We start from the raw sequence: 16087 nt of genomic DNA on the forward strand, positions 1-16087 counted from the left end.
TCAATCCTTCTTTCTCCTTTACTCCTCTATTTCTTACCATGGTTTATTCTATTTTCTCAGAGCACCCGGCATAACCCAGAGCACATAATACATGATCAAAAGGCACTTATCAAGAAACAGCATGGCATGGTAGGAGATGCCTGCATTTTGGGAGTCATAGATTTGAGTGCAAGTCTGGTTTGCCCTTTTCATGATCATGGGCAAGGTGTTTAACTTTTCTGAACCCACATTCCCCTGAAAAGTGGGGTGATACCTTACAGGGGTGTTGTGAGGCGTGCAGGCAACCTAAGTATCTAGCAGAGTGTCTGGCAAGCACTGAGTACTCCACAGATGGGAATTATTTTTTGTTCAGGATCTTCTCCCTACCAGACTTCTTTGCCCAAGCTCTTACATCCTGACTTGGAGTCTTCGTCCTTTCATCTCCTCATCAAAACCCTACTTAACAGAATAGGCCTACCTCCTCCAAGAAAAGTATACTATTCACGAAAGCCTATACTGAGTTCTCTCATCTCTGAATATCTTATTTTATACTTCATTTTAATTTTTATACTATATATTTTAGTCGCCCATATTTTCATAGATTCATTTATTTTCTTCCCTTTGTTATCATATGCTCTTCTAATAGGAATGGTGTCTTTTAGGTATTTGCTCAGTCAAAACATGGGATAGGCGGTATGTGATAGATTAGGACAACTATCTAGAAACCACTTGAAATTGGTTTTTTAAAAATTTATTTTATTATTTTTTAAAAAATTTTGTTTGTCAGAAAGAGAGAGAGCGTGCAAGCACAAGCAGGGGGAGTGGCGGCAGAGAGAAGCAGGCTCCCTGGTGTGCAAGAAGTGGGATGCAGGACTCATCCCATGACCCTTGACTCATGACTAAGCCCAAGGCATATGGTTAACCAACTGAGCCACCCAAGCATCCGGAAACCACTTGAAATTTTAATTGTTCCAGAAATATCATGGGATACTGAGGGATTTACTTTCCAACAGTTCTTTTAACAGGTCTACAGTCCCTTATTCACTATTTTGAAATCCAAAAAACTTTGAAAGTAAAATGTTTTCTTAACATTTGGTGGCAAAACCTATCTTGACCTGAACTCATTTGTCAGTAAAACTTGACCTAAACCCATGGTAGCAAAGTGGCAAAACCTTATCTGAAAAACCTGATCTGAACTGAAGTAAGACTGTACGCTTTGTTTATCCCACTTAGCAGTGTGATAGTCATAATTTTTCTCAAAAAATGTTAACTTGATTATGAAGTGCTGCTACAGACCTTGTGGGATGTCATGTAACATAAAGTAAGTACACTTTTCTAAAGTCTAAAAAATTCTTAATTCTGAAATCCATTTGGCCCAAGGGTTTTATGTGTAGATCCATATCCTTTATGGCCTTGGTACACTGCTATACATACAAAGGGCAAATTTCAAAGAATACAATTAAATACTGAAAGGATATATATTTATCTTGCTGGGAGAAACATTGTCCGAAAATTCAAGAGATCTTTACTAAATGGATTAAAGCAAGTTCCTAAACAAATACGTGCATGGGGAAAATAAGGTCTGAGAATTCGAGATATTATCAAAAATAACAAAATAAAGTAAAAATACTTGCACAAAAATATTTTCCAATTATGGCTTTATTAAGCATATTGTTTTTCTGATTTCATTAACTGAAAATTGGTGGCAATTAGAGATTTATTACATGTACATAAATAATATGGTTAAAACACACAGAGTGACACCTCTGAAAAATTGTGCTTATAAAGTTCACTACTATATTTACATTTCTTAAGGGACACAGATATTTCCACTACTAGAAGACTGCTACTAGTAACATTAGTGATTACTGATATTATCACACCATTTTCATCATCTGTAAAATAAGGAGGTTGGTACTAAATGAACTGTAAAGTTCTCCTGAAATTCTACCATCAAGTATGCTATACAGAACAGAACTAAGTTCAAAGATTTCAATATATAGGAAACAAATCAGCTAACACTGAGATCCTGTATTACGGGATTGTAATCTTAAATATGCGGAAGTAAAAATGAAAGAATATGAGATTTTGTATGTTCTGTATTTAGAGCGATTAATGTGATCTAATTATCCTTTCTCTACTGGGGATGCTGAAGATTTTATAAGGGTTTTATAGAAACACAGGAATATGATGCGTTAGAACAGAATACACTTGCTTCTGTGGATTTAGGATGCAATCTGAATGCCTACTATAGGAAGGTAAGACACGTTAAGAGTCCGAAGTGATTTTAGAAAATATAGTTGAACAGAGAATACAGGACAAAATTCACACACACAAAAGAACTCAGATAAGAAAAGCAGATAATCACTATAGAAGTGCGGGCAGAAAGAGGCCACTCCTGGAGCAAGAGGAAATAGAATCATAGAGCATTGGAACTGGAACGCTCCTAGAACTGAGGTCTTCTAGTGAACAAAATCTCACAGTTAAACAAGCACAGGACTGGACCAGGAGTTGTGAAAAAGCCTTGGAGTTAGGAGTTGCAGCCCTAACCATGTGGTTGCTCCTTTATTTCTATTGTTTCCCTACTTTCTGATGTATAAAATAAATAAATTCACTTCGATTTTTAAGATCCAGGCAATGACATGGTAACAGTCCATATACCTTTGGACGACCCTTCCAACCTAACTTTAAGTTACCTAACTTTCCGGTTAAAGTGAAAATTAAAAAATGCAAAATGCAAATCCAAAGGGACCCTGCTTGGCCAGGTCTGTGACTAATTACCGCGAGGCCAAACCGGAGGTAAAAGGCCGGCCTGGACATGCTTGGCTCCGCAGGCGGTGTAGGTTTTGGAAAAGCCACAGGGGCGGACGCTGCGTTTCAGCCGATGGGCAGGGCCCACTCCGCGCGGGGGCTGCAGAACCGGCGGCGGAAGGGGCGGGCCCGCAGCCGGAAGTGACGCAACGCCGGCTTTTTGGCCCTGAGGGGAGGTGGAGCTGGCCGGGAGGGTGGTTGTGGTGGCGGAAGAGGTTCGGCGGCTGATGGCGGCACAAGCTCGGCAACCTCTCTAACGTTCCCTCTGTCCCGGAGTCCCTCGCTGGGTAAGCGTCTTCTCCGGCCGGCTCCAGCACCTTTTGCGGGGCGGTCCGCAGCTGGAGCTCTTTGGGGGTTCGTGATTAGCTCCTCAGCTCTTAAGAATCTAGGGGCCTGGCCAGTCTCAGGAATGATCTGGTGACGATGCAGCCAAATGACGATGCTTTCTTTCCTTCCCGAGGACAAACTTTTCCTCCTGGACTACGATTGTGGCGGGGGTGGGGGCAACTTCGATTAGCGGTGGGGCTGGGAAAAACGACGGGTGGCCGCCCCACAGGGCGGGAAGGCCCCGGGATAGGCCTTCGCTGTTTGGGGGAGCCGTGTGGGACGTGGGCACTCTGGCGGGGGCGAGTGACGCGGGGGACCCCTGAAGAAGAACCTGTCTTGCTCGATGCCCAGTTTTAGGGTGTGTTTTGAGGGCAGTATGTGTGCTCCTGGCGTGGGTCAGCTTCGGAAAACAGGTCGAGTCTGAGGCTCGGGTTTGCCCGGGTGGGGTGAAACTCAGGTGTTTTGGTTTGTGTCTCCTGTGGAGAAAGAGGCGGAGACTCACTGCGCCGCCTACGTCTGGGGGCCGGGGGCGGAGTTAGCTGAGGGTTGTCGGATCGCGTACTTCACCTGGGCTACAGGTCTAGCAAACGCTTTTCTTGGTGTGTTTGTAGATAGCCCCTACGTTTAGTGTTCGGAGGGATCTCTTAGGAGAGTCACGTCTTCCTTTGCTTAGGCAACTTTTCTTGATTTCACAACTCTCTCTTTCCCCCACCCAGCACCCGGCAGGTCTGCAAGTTGTGGGCTAGTCCGGACCAGCGCTCATCGTCTGGGGCAATCTTTGTTTGACATGTGTGGGGGTGGGGTTGTGTGTGACTGTTGATACACCTATATTACCATTTCTATAATAGTTTCGTGTGAAAACACTGTGGCATTTGACTTTCTACATATATTACGTTTTAGGCATCACAGTTTAGTGACGAATTGCTGTTATGACAAGGATTTAGATGGGAAAGTTTTAACTTTTCAACTCTGCTTTACAGTCATTGTAAAATTTCTACAGACTGAGCGCGGACTGAGCACTAACTATAGTTTTGGTGCTCAGTTCCAAAGCATTTAAAGAGATTTTTGAATAACATGTTAATATAAAAGGGGTCTGATTGCCCGTCACAGTACAATTCATGTATAGAGAAGGCTGAGGCCAAGCCTTTGTTTTGTTCTTATCTAGAGTGGGCTCGATTTCTTGAAGAATTACCTGATTACGTTAGAAATGACTTATTAGGTCCTTTTTTTTATTTTTTACTTTATTTTTTTGTAGCTTCAGAGGACATCCTATTGTAGTTTTCTCGTCATCACATTGTTGCATACGTCTGTTTATGGTTATGGCTGCAGCCATTTAATGTTAACTATGAAACATCCTAACGATGTTCATGTACTTCTTTGGGGGAGTATTTTGGGGAATACATATGCGAAATTTATTGGATTTTATTCTTTTGGAATTTTGATATTACCGTAAGTAAAATATTGGGTGTATCCTCTTCTGGCTTTTTAAAGTGTATTTTGGCCCAAATAAATCCTTACAAAAAGATAAAAATTCCCTCATTATATGGGCCAAGTTACAGCTTTTTAGAAAGCACCTTTTAAAACAATCTACAGAGTAAATAAAAGTGGTATTAGTAACATCTGGGTAGAGTGTAGTGGCACTCAGTTGTGAAGAATTCTAGATATCAGGGATGTTTTTAAGGGTGCTAATTAACGGATTATTGGCTTTGCTTCTGCCTTCCAGAAAGATTGCAGATAACATTTTTCTGCCCTATAAACCAGTTGATAGTCTTTGAGTTAAAGTATGAATAATTAAACTATTAGAATGTCAGTTTTTCCTTCAGCTCTTTGTGTGCCCTATGAGACTGAAGTTTAGAGATAATTTTAAATGTTCATGTATACTTTTAACTGAAGATTTTAAGAACTTTTTGCTAAGTTTGCCATCCCCTACATTACATGTGTTCCTATTGCGGTAGGTCATACGTGGAGTTTTTATTACTAATCTTTACTTATAAACATACACAAAAGGAGAACAAGTAGTAAAAGGAACTACCATTTTACTAAACTTGTTTTATTACCTCCCCCAGTACATTTTTTCCCCCGGGAGTTTTTAAAGCAAATCCTGGACATCAGGATATTTCCCTTACCATTAGTTTAGCATCTTTAACTTCATAAGGACTTTGGAAAAAAAAAAAAAATACAGCCACCACAGTCACATGACACAGAACAAAATTAGTTGTATATTTTCTAGTTTAGTTGACTAAGTCTTACGTTTTTGGGCTGGTGCAATAAAATGAGTATCAGAAGCCACTGGAAGGATACTACCACAAAAGCCATATTTGTTTTGGGCTTGAGAAAGTTCCAGGAGGAAGAAATAAAGATAACAAAGTGCTTCCACCTTCCGCACCCCCCTATTTATTTTAGCTACTTAAGTGCCCACTGCACATTATTATCTTTTCTTTAGATATTGATGAACCCCCCAAATAACAAAATTGGATTTTAGACCAAAGATTTTATAGTATAAAGTTTACAGCGTAGCACATGCAAAGGAATTCTAGACATGTTGGACCTTTGTGGAACTACAGTAGGATACATGGAAGAAGCCACTGGAGGCATCATGTATATGCATTTCAGACTTTGTTTCTCAGCTGAAATGTGTTTGGTTCTTTAATTCTTGAGTGGAAAATTTTTGCTTAGCCTTGGCTTGCATCTTAATGTACCCATGTTTCTGGAGATGTGCGTTAGAGAATGGGAAGCAAAATTTGGTATAGTACAGCTGATTCCACTTCCCTTTTTGTGTAGGGGGGCTGTGTTTCCTCTCCAGCTGAGGTGCAGTTGGTTCTTAGGATGTTAGTGAAGCTACACTTCCCAGGCATTACCACCAGGTGATGCAGTGACTTTGCACATTACTTCCCCACTGGACTGTGTGTGTCCTGTATGTGTGTGTCCTGTATGTGTGTGTGTGTGCACATGCGATATTGTGTAAATGTCTGAATCATCTTGATAAATTGACATTCTCAGTGAATTTCAGCATTTTTATGTTGCCCTTTTTCATTCCTTTTATCTGAGTAGTGAAACAGGAATTATATGGGAAATTTTGTTTTACTATTGAAAATGGGTTGATTCATGTGGTAATTACATTGAGATTACATTTACCCTTGTTAACTTCTTATAACTAGAAGCTATATTGGAATTTAATTTTTAAAAAAGTTTAAAAAACTAGTAATGAGAGTGGAATGACTTGTAAAACATTTCTGTAGTTAAATTTCACTGAAATTTTTAAAAAGTTTCAAGTGTTGGAGAGAGATTAATAAAGGTTAGTAGGATGATCACAAATTATGTTGTGCTTAAGATTTGTAACCTTGAGTATATTTAAAGTCTGATGTTAGGATGTTCTATTAAAAACTTGAATTTTGGGAGGAAGGTTTAAAAATGAAATTTCATGTTAATATGTTTATTTAAAATGAAAATGCGTTTATATGTACGGGTAAACAATTAGGTTAAAAGTCTTCACACATATCCCTCATACATAAATACATAGATGTATACCTTCCTGCTATTTTTCTACTTTAACTTTTCAGTCAACTGAAAGTGTAAGGTTAGATTATGGATTTTTATTTTATTTTTTTTAAGAAGATTTTATTTGACAGAGCACAAGTAGAGCGGGAGGCAGAGGGAGAAGCAGACTCCCTCTTGACTTGGGAGCCCAACGTGGGACTCGATCCCAGGACCTGGGATCATGACCTGAGCTGAAGGCAGATGCTTAACCGACTGAGCCACCCAGGCACCCGAATTATGGATTTTTAAAACATTGTGTAGTTGAGGTTAAACAAAAGTTTAAGCTGCACTGACATAAAACATAATTACAGCTTTGTTGATTTAGTTTACTTTAGGAAACATGTCAAGTTTTAAGAAAAAGTTTCATTTTTAAATTACTTTTAATTAAAAACATTGGCAGCTCATTCTAAGCCTTAGTTTCTCCTTACCAAATGTTTTCCTCAGAGAAACCTAAATCATTTTCTTTGGAGAAAAATATTACTAATTCACTTTCCTCAGTTTTGGTAGTTGGATCTGCTTAGATGTTGGTTTCATTGATTTAACTATTGTTTCTCTTAACTGGTATAACCATTAGTGAATGATTTTTCAAAACTGGAATCGGTTATTTTTTCCTTCTTTATGAAGTCATTGACTTGAAAAGAGATTATCATTAGTGACTTTATTAGTTCATGACATTCCCATGAGCCCAAAGTAGCTCAGATAATTCAAAGAAAGTAATAAAACTCTTCATTTATTTTAGGAAGAGTCTCAGTGTTCGTAAGTAAATGTTACCTTTTCATTTTATTGAAGGCTTTGGCATAGTTAAATGTAGTGATAGTTAAATCCTTCTGTGAAATAGGGCTGCTGGTAGTTAAGCCATTTTGTTAGTGCAGGGGTGTAGGAGGATTGCTACTGAATGCACTCTCCTTGGAATCCTAGCAAAGCTCAGGTTTGGGAGCGGCTAACGGACAACCAGGCTGGTATTCTACCACAGTGGCTTCCAGGTTCACCATTGATGGTCTCTTTATGAGAGGTCCAGTATATTGTTTCAGTAAAGCAGTACTTTAACAGAAGTAGAGAAGATGCAAGAAGAAAAGTGGATATTTTCTGAAGTGTTTATTATTTTGAAACTAAAAATTTACCTTAGTATTTCGAACAGGTCAGCAAAAGAAACACTGTGAAAGCATGTTGTCTTAGATCTTCTTAGCAATAAAGACTTCTTTAATAGTTAAAACATGAGCAGAGACTAACTGCTGTGCTTGCCCTCTAGAGACTTTATTGATCTGTGAAGTAAATTAGATTAATTTGGTTAGCAAAAATCTTGCCCGGGTTTTCCCATCACAGAGATTTTCGTGATGACTTAGAAGCAGGTACCATAGGGACATTGTCATAGTTTTTTATGTGTAGTGTAGAATCCGTAATCAGTAATTGTACTGAGTTTGTGTGAAACTGTATAGTTTTTTTGAGTAAATCCTCAGTTGTATCCTTTTTCTCAAAAGTAGAGCACAAAATATGGAAAACAATTGTGTCTTGCAGATTTTTTTTTTAAAGATTTTATTATTTAGAGTGTGCAGGTGTGAGCGTGGTTGGGGGAGGGGCAGAGGGGAGAGAGAATCTTGGTTTTTAAATTTTTTAATCCCCATGTGACTTTCTGAGCCATTTTGGAAATTGTTATTTCCCAGTTTGTGTGGATTTTTATATTTAACCACGTTTTTAAGGAGGAATGCCAAGTATGTATCTTCTCAATAATTATGGCATACAAATGCTCATGTAATTTGCATTCATTGTTACGTATTTTCTGAGGTATAAGTTTTTTGTTAGTTGGTATCATTCAACTTCTATGATTTGCTTGTTTCAGATTCACAATGACATCCTTTCAAGAAGTCCCCTTGCAGACTTCCAACTTTGCCCATGTCATCTTTCAAAATGTGGCCAAGAGTTATCTTCCTAATGCACACCTGGAATGTCATTACACCTTAACTGCATATATACATCCACATCCGAAAGATTGGGTTGGTATATTCAAGGTAAGAACTTTTTTTGCATACTTCTTCCATGTAGGTACTTTCTCTTTTCTTTTTAAGCAGGTTGACAAGTAACTTGTATTAGTCTTGTCTTTACTCTGCATTAAGCGTCCTTTTTATGTTTGTAAACCTAAATGTTTTGTAAACATGAAATATTTAACAGTGCAGGGTAGTATACAACAAATATTGAGAACTTCACCAGACTTGCCTCTCTTTGATCAAAAGGTTCTGTGTCACTCAAGGTCTGTGAAACCTTTTTTGGAACCTTTTTTTTCCTTCCATTTTCTCCATTCCTTACTTGAAAAAAGATCTTTTCCTTTGAGTTGCTATATCATTTATTGTCTCTTCAGTCATTTATAATGTTAGTTATAGTGTTATAATTTAACATAGTTAAATTATAATTTTTAAAATTTAAATTTAAAATTTAAAAATTTAAAAATAAAAAAAATTTAAAAAAATAAAAATTAAAAAAACATAGTTATAATGTTCACCCATGTTATTCTCTTGTCTTTCATTGCTTAAATATTGCTCATATTGTCTAATGCTTTTTTAAGAGTCTTCTGTTTTACATGACTAAATAGTAACTCTCTGATGGCAAGAATCCCAGTTTTTACATTTTGCCAGTTATTTTGTATAATATTTGCCTGAGAATTACATTGAGGTGATCATTATGGTGGTGCTTCACTGTGCTAGAGATTTTCTGGCAATTTCAACTCTTCAGAATGTAGTGGAGAATAAAACATAAGAGTGTCCTTGGGGCGCCTAGCTGACTCAGTTGGAAGAACATTCAACTCTTGATCTTGGGTTCATGAGTTTGAGCCCCACATTGGGCTCAAAAGGTTACTTAAAAAAAATTAAAAGGTGTTCTTTGAACAGCTAAAATGTCATAAATCTCCAAATAATGAAACTTTTCTCCTGGGTTCCTCTAGATTCTCCCTCAGAATAAGTTTTAGATAGGATTTTGTCTGGTATGTATAAGTTAAACAATAAAGTAGAAATAAGAATAGCTACTAGAATTAGGCACATTGAAGGTATCTAGAAGTGAAAGCCTTTTAGAGTGAGGAGGGCCAAAAAACTATTGGACAAATAAAGTTTTGGCATCTAATGACATTTCATTTCCTTTTTGAATCCCTTCTTCCTTGATTTTGCCTGTTAGAGGAGTTACTATTTACTTACTGTTTAAGTCAAATTCCAAAATGGGAGATACATTCATGGTAAACATTTTTATGAAATCAGTACAATTTTATGTGAGATATGGGTATCAAGTTAAACTTAGTGAGAATTGGTGTTTTGTGTAAGAATGGGTCAGAAGAGTAGAGCAGGGAAATGAGATTGAAGCAAGGAAGGGGCATTTCTGGCAGGAAAGTGGTATAAGCTAAGGCACAGAGGTGGGAATGTTAATGGATACAAGTTACTTTGGCTAGAACATAAGCTTCATTTAGGGAAGTGGAGGGAGATAATGTTGGAATTAAGCCTCGGACTGTCCATGGATGCCTTCAGTTGTAGGATAAATTGTAGGTTTTTATTTTGGGCAGTGGGATGTCTTTGCATATGTAGGTATGTAGGATGGTGAATTGTATTTCAAGATGAATGTTGACCTTTTTCCTTCAAACTGCTTTTTTTTTTATTTTTAGTTAATGGCCTATTGCCTAATGCAAAAGCTACTGACTTTCCCTTCAAATCTAGTCAAACACCAGTTCTGTCCATTTTCTTGCCTATGTATTTTTGTGTAATATCAATGCCCTAATTTTATGCCCTCCTTATCTCTTTCCAAGACTATTGCAATAGGTCACTTGTCTTCCCTGTTTTCATTCTTCCATCCCCCACCACCTTGTCTGTTCTTCAAACTACTCTGTGTAAACTAAAATGAAAATAAGAACATATCTTCCTTTTGTTTCAAACTCTTGAGTGGTTTTTCATCATCTGTGGAATAATGCCAAGACCAAATAACTTCACCAGTGTGCCATATAAGGCTTCCTTTTTTTTTTTTTTTGAAGACTATTTGAGCGTGCCTGTGAGCATGAGCTGGGGGAGGGGCAGAGGGAAAGGGAGAAACAGACTCTCCGCTGAGCAGGGAGCCAGAGGGTGGGGCTTGATCCCAGGACCCTAGGATCATGACCTAAAGGCAGATGCTTAACCGACTGAGCCACACAGGTGCCCCATATAAGGCTTCTTTCTATGACTTGATCTGTAATTTCATTTTTTTGTCATTGCTTATTTTTTGCTTTGGTAATGCTAAACTATTTTCTCTTGTGCACTCCAAATACTATAATTTTTCTCTAAGAAATGGATACATACATGAATACAATGGTGTAGAATGCCCTTGGATTGTAGAATTGCCTGGCTAATACTTTAAAACTCAATAGGAGTTTTAGGCATGTGGTAAAAATTTGAGAATACATGGGAAGACTCAAGAAAAAATCATGTTTATTTTTTTGAAGATTTTGTCAGAGAAAGAGCACAAGCAGGGGGAGTGGCAGACAGAGGGAGAAGCAGGATCTCCAGTGAGCAGGGAGCCCAATGCGGGACTCGATCCCAGGACCCTGGGATCATGATCTGAGCTGAGGGCACTTAACTGACTAAGCCACCCAGGCATCCCGAAAATCATATAAAGTGGAATTGCCTTGCTTATTGCATTGCATGTTTTAAAACACTTAGGTGTACTGCAGATTGCCCTCTAGGATGATTTTGATAGATGAAATATTGAAAGGCAAGCAGGGAGAAAGTGCCCAGATAGTAGCTCTAAGGGGGAAGGAGTGAAGGGAAGGTGTGCGTGGTATGTTTGTGAAAGTGTTAAGGAATTTGACTTGCGTGGGAGAAATAATCCGTTTTAGAAGTCGAATGGGAAAGGTTGGTTTGGATCATGTTATGGATTGTTTTGATATTTGGCTGAGGAATGAAGTAAAGCAGAGAGTAATAAAGTTTAGAGGTCAATTTTATCTTGGAGGGTTGAGTAAGATAAATTGAAATTAGAAGAGAATGGAGACCGAGAAAATGTTTAGACTATCCTTATTTTCTAGATGAGATAAGGCTCAAAGTAGAAAAGGGAGTCAGTTGTGGGTAATAATCCATAAATAATAAATAAATAAAAACACATAAGTAGAATCAGTGGGGTTTTGTCAGCAATTAGTTGAATGAATTTGGACTGGAACTCATTCATGGCTTCAGTATATTCATAAGGAGGAATAAGGTCATGTGTTAAGAGTTGAGGGCTTGAGTATGCAGATGATTTGGTCTTGCTACTGTAGAAGAATGTCATAGGGAATTAGAGATTGCTGAGCATTGATTTTAGGACTTTCTCCAGAAAGATTCAGCACCTAGAATTTTGAGTGAAGAAGTTTGGTGTATATTTTTTTAGGATTTTAAAAATCCATAGGCTCATTTTATACTCTTTTGTAAGTTTTGTTTATCCATATATAACCAGCAAATTTACTTTCAGTGCCTTTCCTACTCTCAAGTCTTAGGTCTGGCTCCTTTTGCCCCTCCCTCAAAATCAGTCCCCTTTGGAACTCTGTTTCTCTCTTTACAGGTGCTCTTTGTGTGCCCTCCCTGATGTTTCTTTCTATCAAGGTTTCTCTATAGTATCTTAGTTTTACTAGGTAATCTTGATGTCCTTCTGTTCTTTACATTCCCTCTCAGAATTTTCTTTATGATCAGTGCTTCTCATCCAACATGTTTTTCTGAAATGTTAATCCTATTTAAAGAGAACATTGGGGTGCCTGGGTGGCTCAGTCTAAGCGTCCAACTCTTGATTGATTTTGGCTCAGGTCATGATCCCAGGATTGTGAGATGGAGCCCCATGTTGGTCTCCGCACAGAGCACAGCCTCCATGTGGAGCCTGCTTGAGATTTTCTCTCCCTCTCCCACTCACCCTGCCCTCTCCCCTTCTCCCTCTCTAAAAGAAAAGGGGGGGGGCACATTTGGTTTTTTTTTTTCTCCTTCCATGTTGTCCTTGTTTCATTCATTTCCTTTTTTTGCTCTTGTTTTGCTATTGCATTAGTAACAGAAGAATGATGCCCAGTACTATTGTAATTCCCCAAACTGTTAATGGTTGCTTTGGTTCCTTAATATAGACACGCCCTCTTCACTGGATTCAAATGTAGCTCCTCTGACTGTTTGGACAGTCGTAGGTAATTTTGACTGTTCCATTGTTCTAAGTGTTGTCATTCTCCCTGCCATTTTTCATTGTTTTAAAATTCTCTTATTCTAAATGTAATGATTTTTTTTCCATTTGCAGCTTGTAGACTAAAAGGCAAATTCCCTTGCATATTAAGGGATGGAAATCTGTCTGAATTCTGAAATCTGAATTCCAGTCAAGTTCTAACCAGGTGACCAGGAAAATAAAGAGAAACAAGCTGTGACTTGGACACTTTGTTGTTTATTGACTTTTAATTAGATGTTTATTATTCTTACCATACGGTCCTACCTAATTTCTAGATGTCTACTCTTTCTTCCATTCTGACCTTTACTGTATTTTCATGTGGGAGTTTAGCCATACCTATCCTAAAGGAGCCAGTACTTTGTATCTTTCCAGATTGAGAGACTTTTACATTTATTTATTTTTAAAGATTTTGATATATTTGAGGGGGATGGTGGGGGCAGAGGGAGAGAATCTCAAGCAGACTCCCAGCTGAGTGCGGAGTCCGGTGCTGGGCTCAATCCCACGACCCATGAGATCATGACCTGAACTGAAATAAAGAGTTGGACACTCAACTGAGTGAGCCACCCAGGTACCTGTACATTTATTTTTTTATGTATGTCTGACATGTCCCAGAGTGACCTAAGATCTATCATTCAAGATCCATTGTTCATTTCTTAAGGAATTTAAAGCATAGTTTTATATTTTATACTCAGATTGGGTTTCATCTTGTCCCTCCGTGGGCTCAGCATGGGATACCTGTGACTTATAGTATCATCAACCACTTTCTTGAGAAGAGTTGCTCAGAGTTAGGCAATAAAGGGAAGCAAAGTGTGTTAGGCATACTTTGCAGGTTGCCATCATAGGCAACTGATAAGGAATAGTCTTGAGCTATTGTGATTCACTTAGAGAAAACACAGCAAGGACCAAACTGTTTAAACTTTTTTTTTTTTAAGATTTTATTTATTTGTCAGCGAGCGTGCGCGTAAGCAGAGGGGAGTGGCAGGCAGAGGGAGAAGCAGGCTCCCCTCTGATCAAGGAGCCTCATGTGGGACTCAATACCACGACCCTGGGATCATGACCTGAGCTGGAGGCAGCTGCTTAATGGATTGAGCCACCCAGGCGTTACACATTTTTTTTTTTTTTAAAGATTTTATTTATTTGAGAGAGAGCACACGCGCGTGCACAAGCAGGGGGAGCAGCAGAGGGAGAGGGAGAAGCAGGCTCTCTGCTGAGCAGGGAGCCTAATACCAGGTGTGATCCCAGGACCCTGGACCTGAACTGAAGGCAGATGCTTAACCGACTGAGCCACCCTGGCGCCCCTAGATAGTACTTCTTTCAATATCAGTGTATGGTCAGGGACAAAGAACACAAGCTATGATTTGTACCAGGTGTATATGTTGGGGGAAAAACTTCAGATGGTTTTTTTTTTTTTTTTTTTTTTTTAAGGAGACAATGAAGCATTGGGGGATCTGAAGTGAGGGAGAGAATATCATAGAATCAATATCACTGTCCCTTAAGGCTGTGTGTCCTTGGGTATTAATGAATGGTAGCATTTAATGAATACTAATGTGCTCAGCACTGTGCTGATTTCTTTAGAGGGATTATCTTATTTATTACATAGCCCTTTGAGATTATCATCTCCATTTTAAAGAGGAGGGAACAGAAGTAAGTTGTCTGAAGTCATAGCTAGTAAGTGATCTTTTCTGGCAGTCTGACCTTATTTCCTATGCTCTTAATCACTATAATATACTGTGCGTGCAAAAACTGGCATTTATGGAGTGCTTACTATAGGTCAGGCACTCTGCTGGGTGGTTGCTTTTATGTTGTTCATCTAATTTTTTTAAAGTTAAAAATTCCTTAAATTTTTATTCCTGGTACCACTACCACAATTTACAGGGCAATAATTCTTTTAACGATCCTGCGAGAAAAAATAACTGAGCCTTAAGTGAGGTAGATCACATCATGGGTTCCTCAAGCTTCTCATGTATAAAGAGATGAATAGTGTCTTTCAAGTGCTTTCAAATGTTTTTAATGGACAAACAGAAAGAAATTCTGTGTTTGACCTAGCAAGAAGTTCTATGCAAGTACTCCTGAAGCAGATTTTCAAGAAGCATTATTTAGCCTTCATGCATTGATATTTTCTAATTCTGTATAATTAAAAAATGGGCTGTGCACTACTGAACTGATACTGCCACTTCCTACTGGGTTGTGACGTACGGTTTGAAAGCACTCTCAATGTTCTGTATCCTAGGTCTATCAGAATTATAGAATGTATATATAATCTAAACCTGTGGATGACGCATAATTTCTTATATTATCTGCAAATGGATACCTAGTACAGGCATACCTTGGAGATATTACGGGTTGGGTTCCAGACCACCACAGTGAAATGAGTCACAATTTTTTTGGTTTCCCAGTGCATATAAAGTTGTTTACACTGTATTGTAGTTTATTAAGCATGCAGTAGCATTATGCCTTAAACAATGCATATACCTTAATTAAATACCATCATTTGATCTTTTCAGCGATTTATCTTTTTGCTGGTGATGCTTTGATGGTTGATAGCTGCTGACTGGTCAGGGTGGTGGTTGCTGAAGGTTGGGGTGGTTGTGGCAATTTCTTAAAATAAGACAACAAAAGGGGTGTCTGTCTGGCTCAGTCCGTGGAGCGTGTGGTTTCTGATCTCGGGGTTGTGAGTTTTTGCCTCACATTGGGGTTGAATTTACTTAAAAAAAAAAAAAATAAGACAGCAGTGAAGTTTGTCATATCCATTGACTCTTCCTTTCATGAACGATTTTTCCGTAGCATTTTACCCACAGTAGAACTTTTTACAAAATTGGAGTCAGTCCTTTCAAACCCTGCTGCTGTTTTGTAAACTAAATTTCTGTAATCTAAATCTTTTGGTGTCATTTCAACACTCTTCACAGCATCTTCACCAGGAGTAGATGCCATCTCGAATCTTTCTTTGCTCATCCGTAAGAAGCAACTCCTCATCTGTTTAAGTTTTATCATGAGATTGCAACAATTCAGTCACATCTTCAGGCTCCACTTCTAATTTTAGTTCTCTTGCTGTTTCTGTCACATCTGCAGTTACTTCCTCTACTGAAGTCTTAAACCCCTGGAAGCCATCCATGAGGGTTGAAGTCAACTTCTTCCAAACTTCTGTTGCTGATGATGTTTTGACCTGTTCCCATGAATTGTGAATGTTCTTAATGGCATCTAGAATGGTGAATTCTTTCTAGATGGTTTTCAGCTTACCTTGTCCAGATCCATCAGAGGAATCACTACC

General features: G+C 38.6%; 1 protein-coding gene across 2 annotated transcripts in view; it reads left to right on the top strand.

Moving 5' to 3' along the window:
• The first annotated feature begins 2939 nt into the window (after positions 1 to 2939).
• The window catches only part of TAX1BP1 (Tax1 binding protein 1), an 83850-nt gene continuing 70702 nt past the window's right edge, over positions 2940 to 16087 (top strand). For both annotated transcript variants that reach the window (XM_027573403.2, XM_027573404.2), the window contains exons 1-2: positions 2940 to 3077; positions 8492 to 8660. In XM_027573403.2, the coding sequence (XP_027429204.1) occupies positions 8499 to 8660 (162 nt within the window). In that variant the 5' untranslated portion in view covers positions 2940 to 3077; positions 8492 to 8498. The remainder of the gene's footprint in view (positions 3078 to 8491; positions 8661 to 16087) is intronic.

Source organism: Zalophus californianus, chromosome 12, assembly GCF_009762305.2.
Source record: "Zalophus californianus isolate mZalCal1 chromosome 12, mZalCal1.pri.v2, whole genome shotgun sequence".
Lineage (NCBI taxonomy): Eukaryota > Metazoa > Chordata > Mammalia > Carnivora > Otariidae > Zalophus > Zalophus californianus.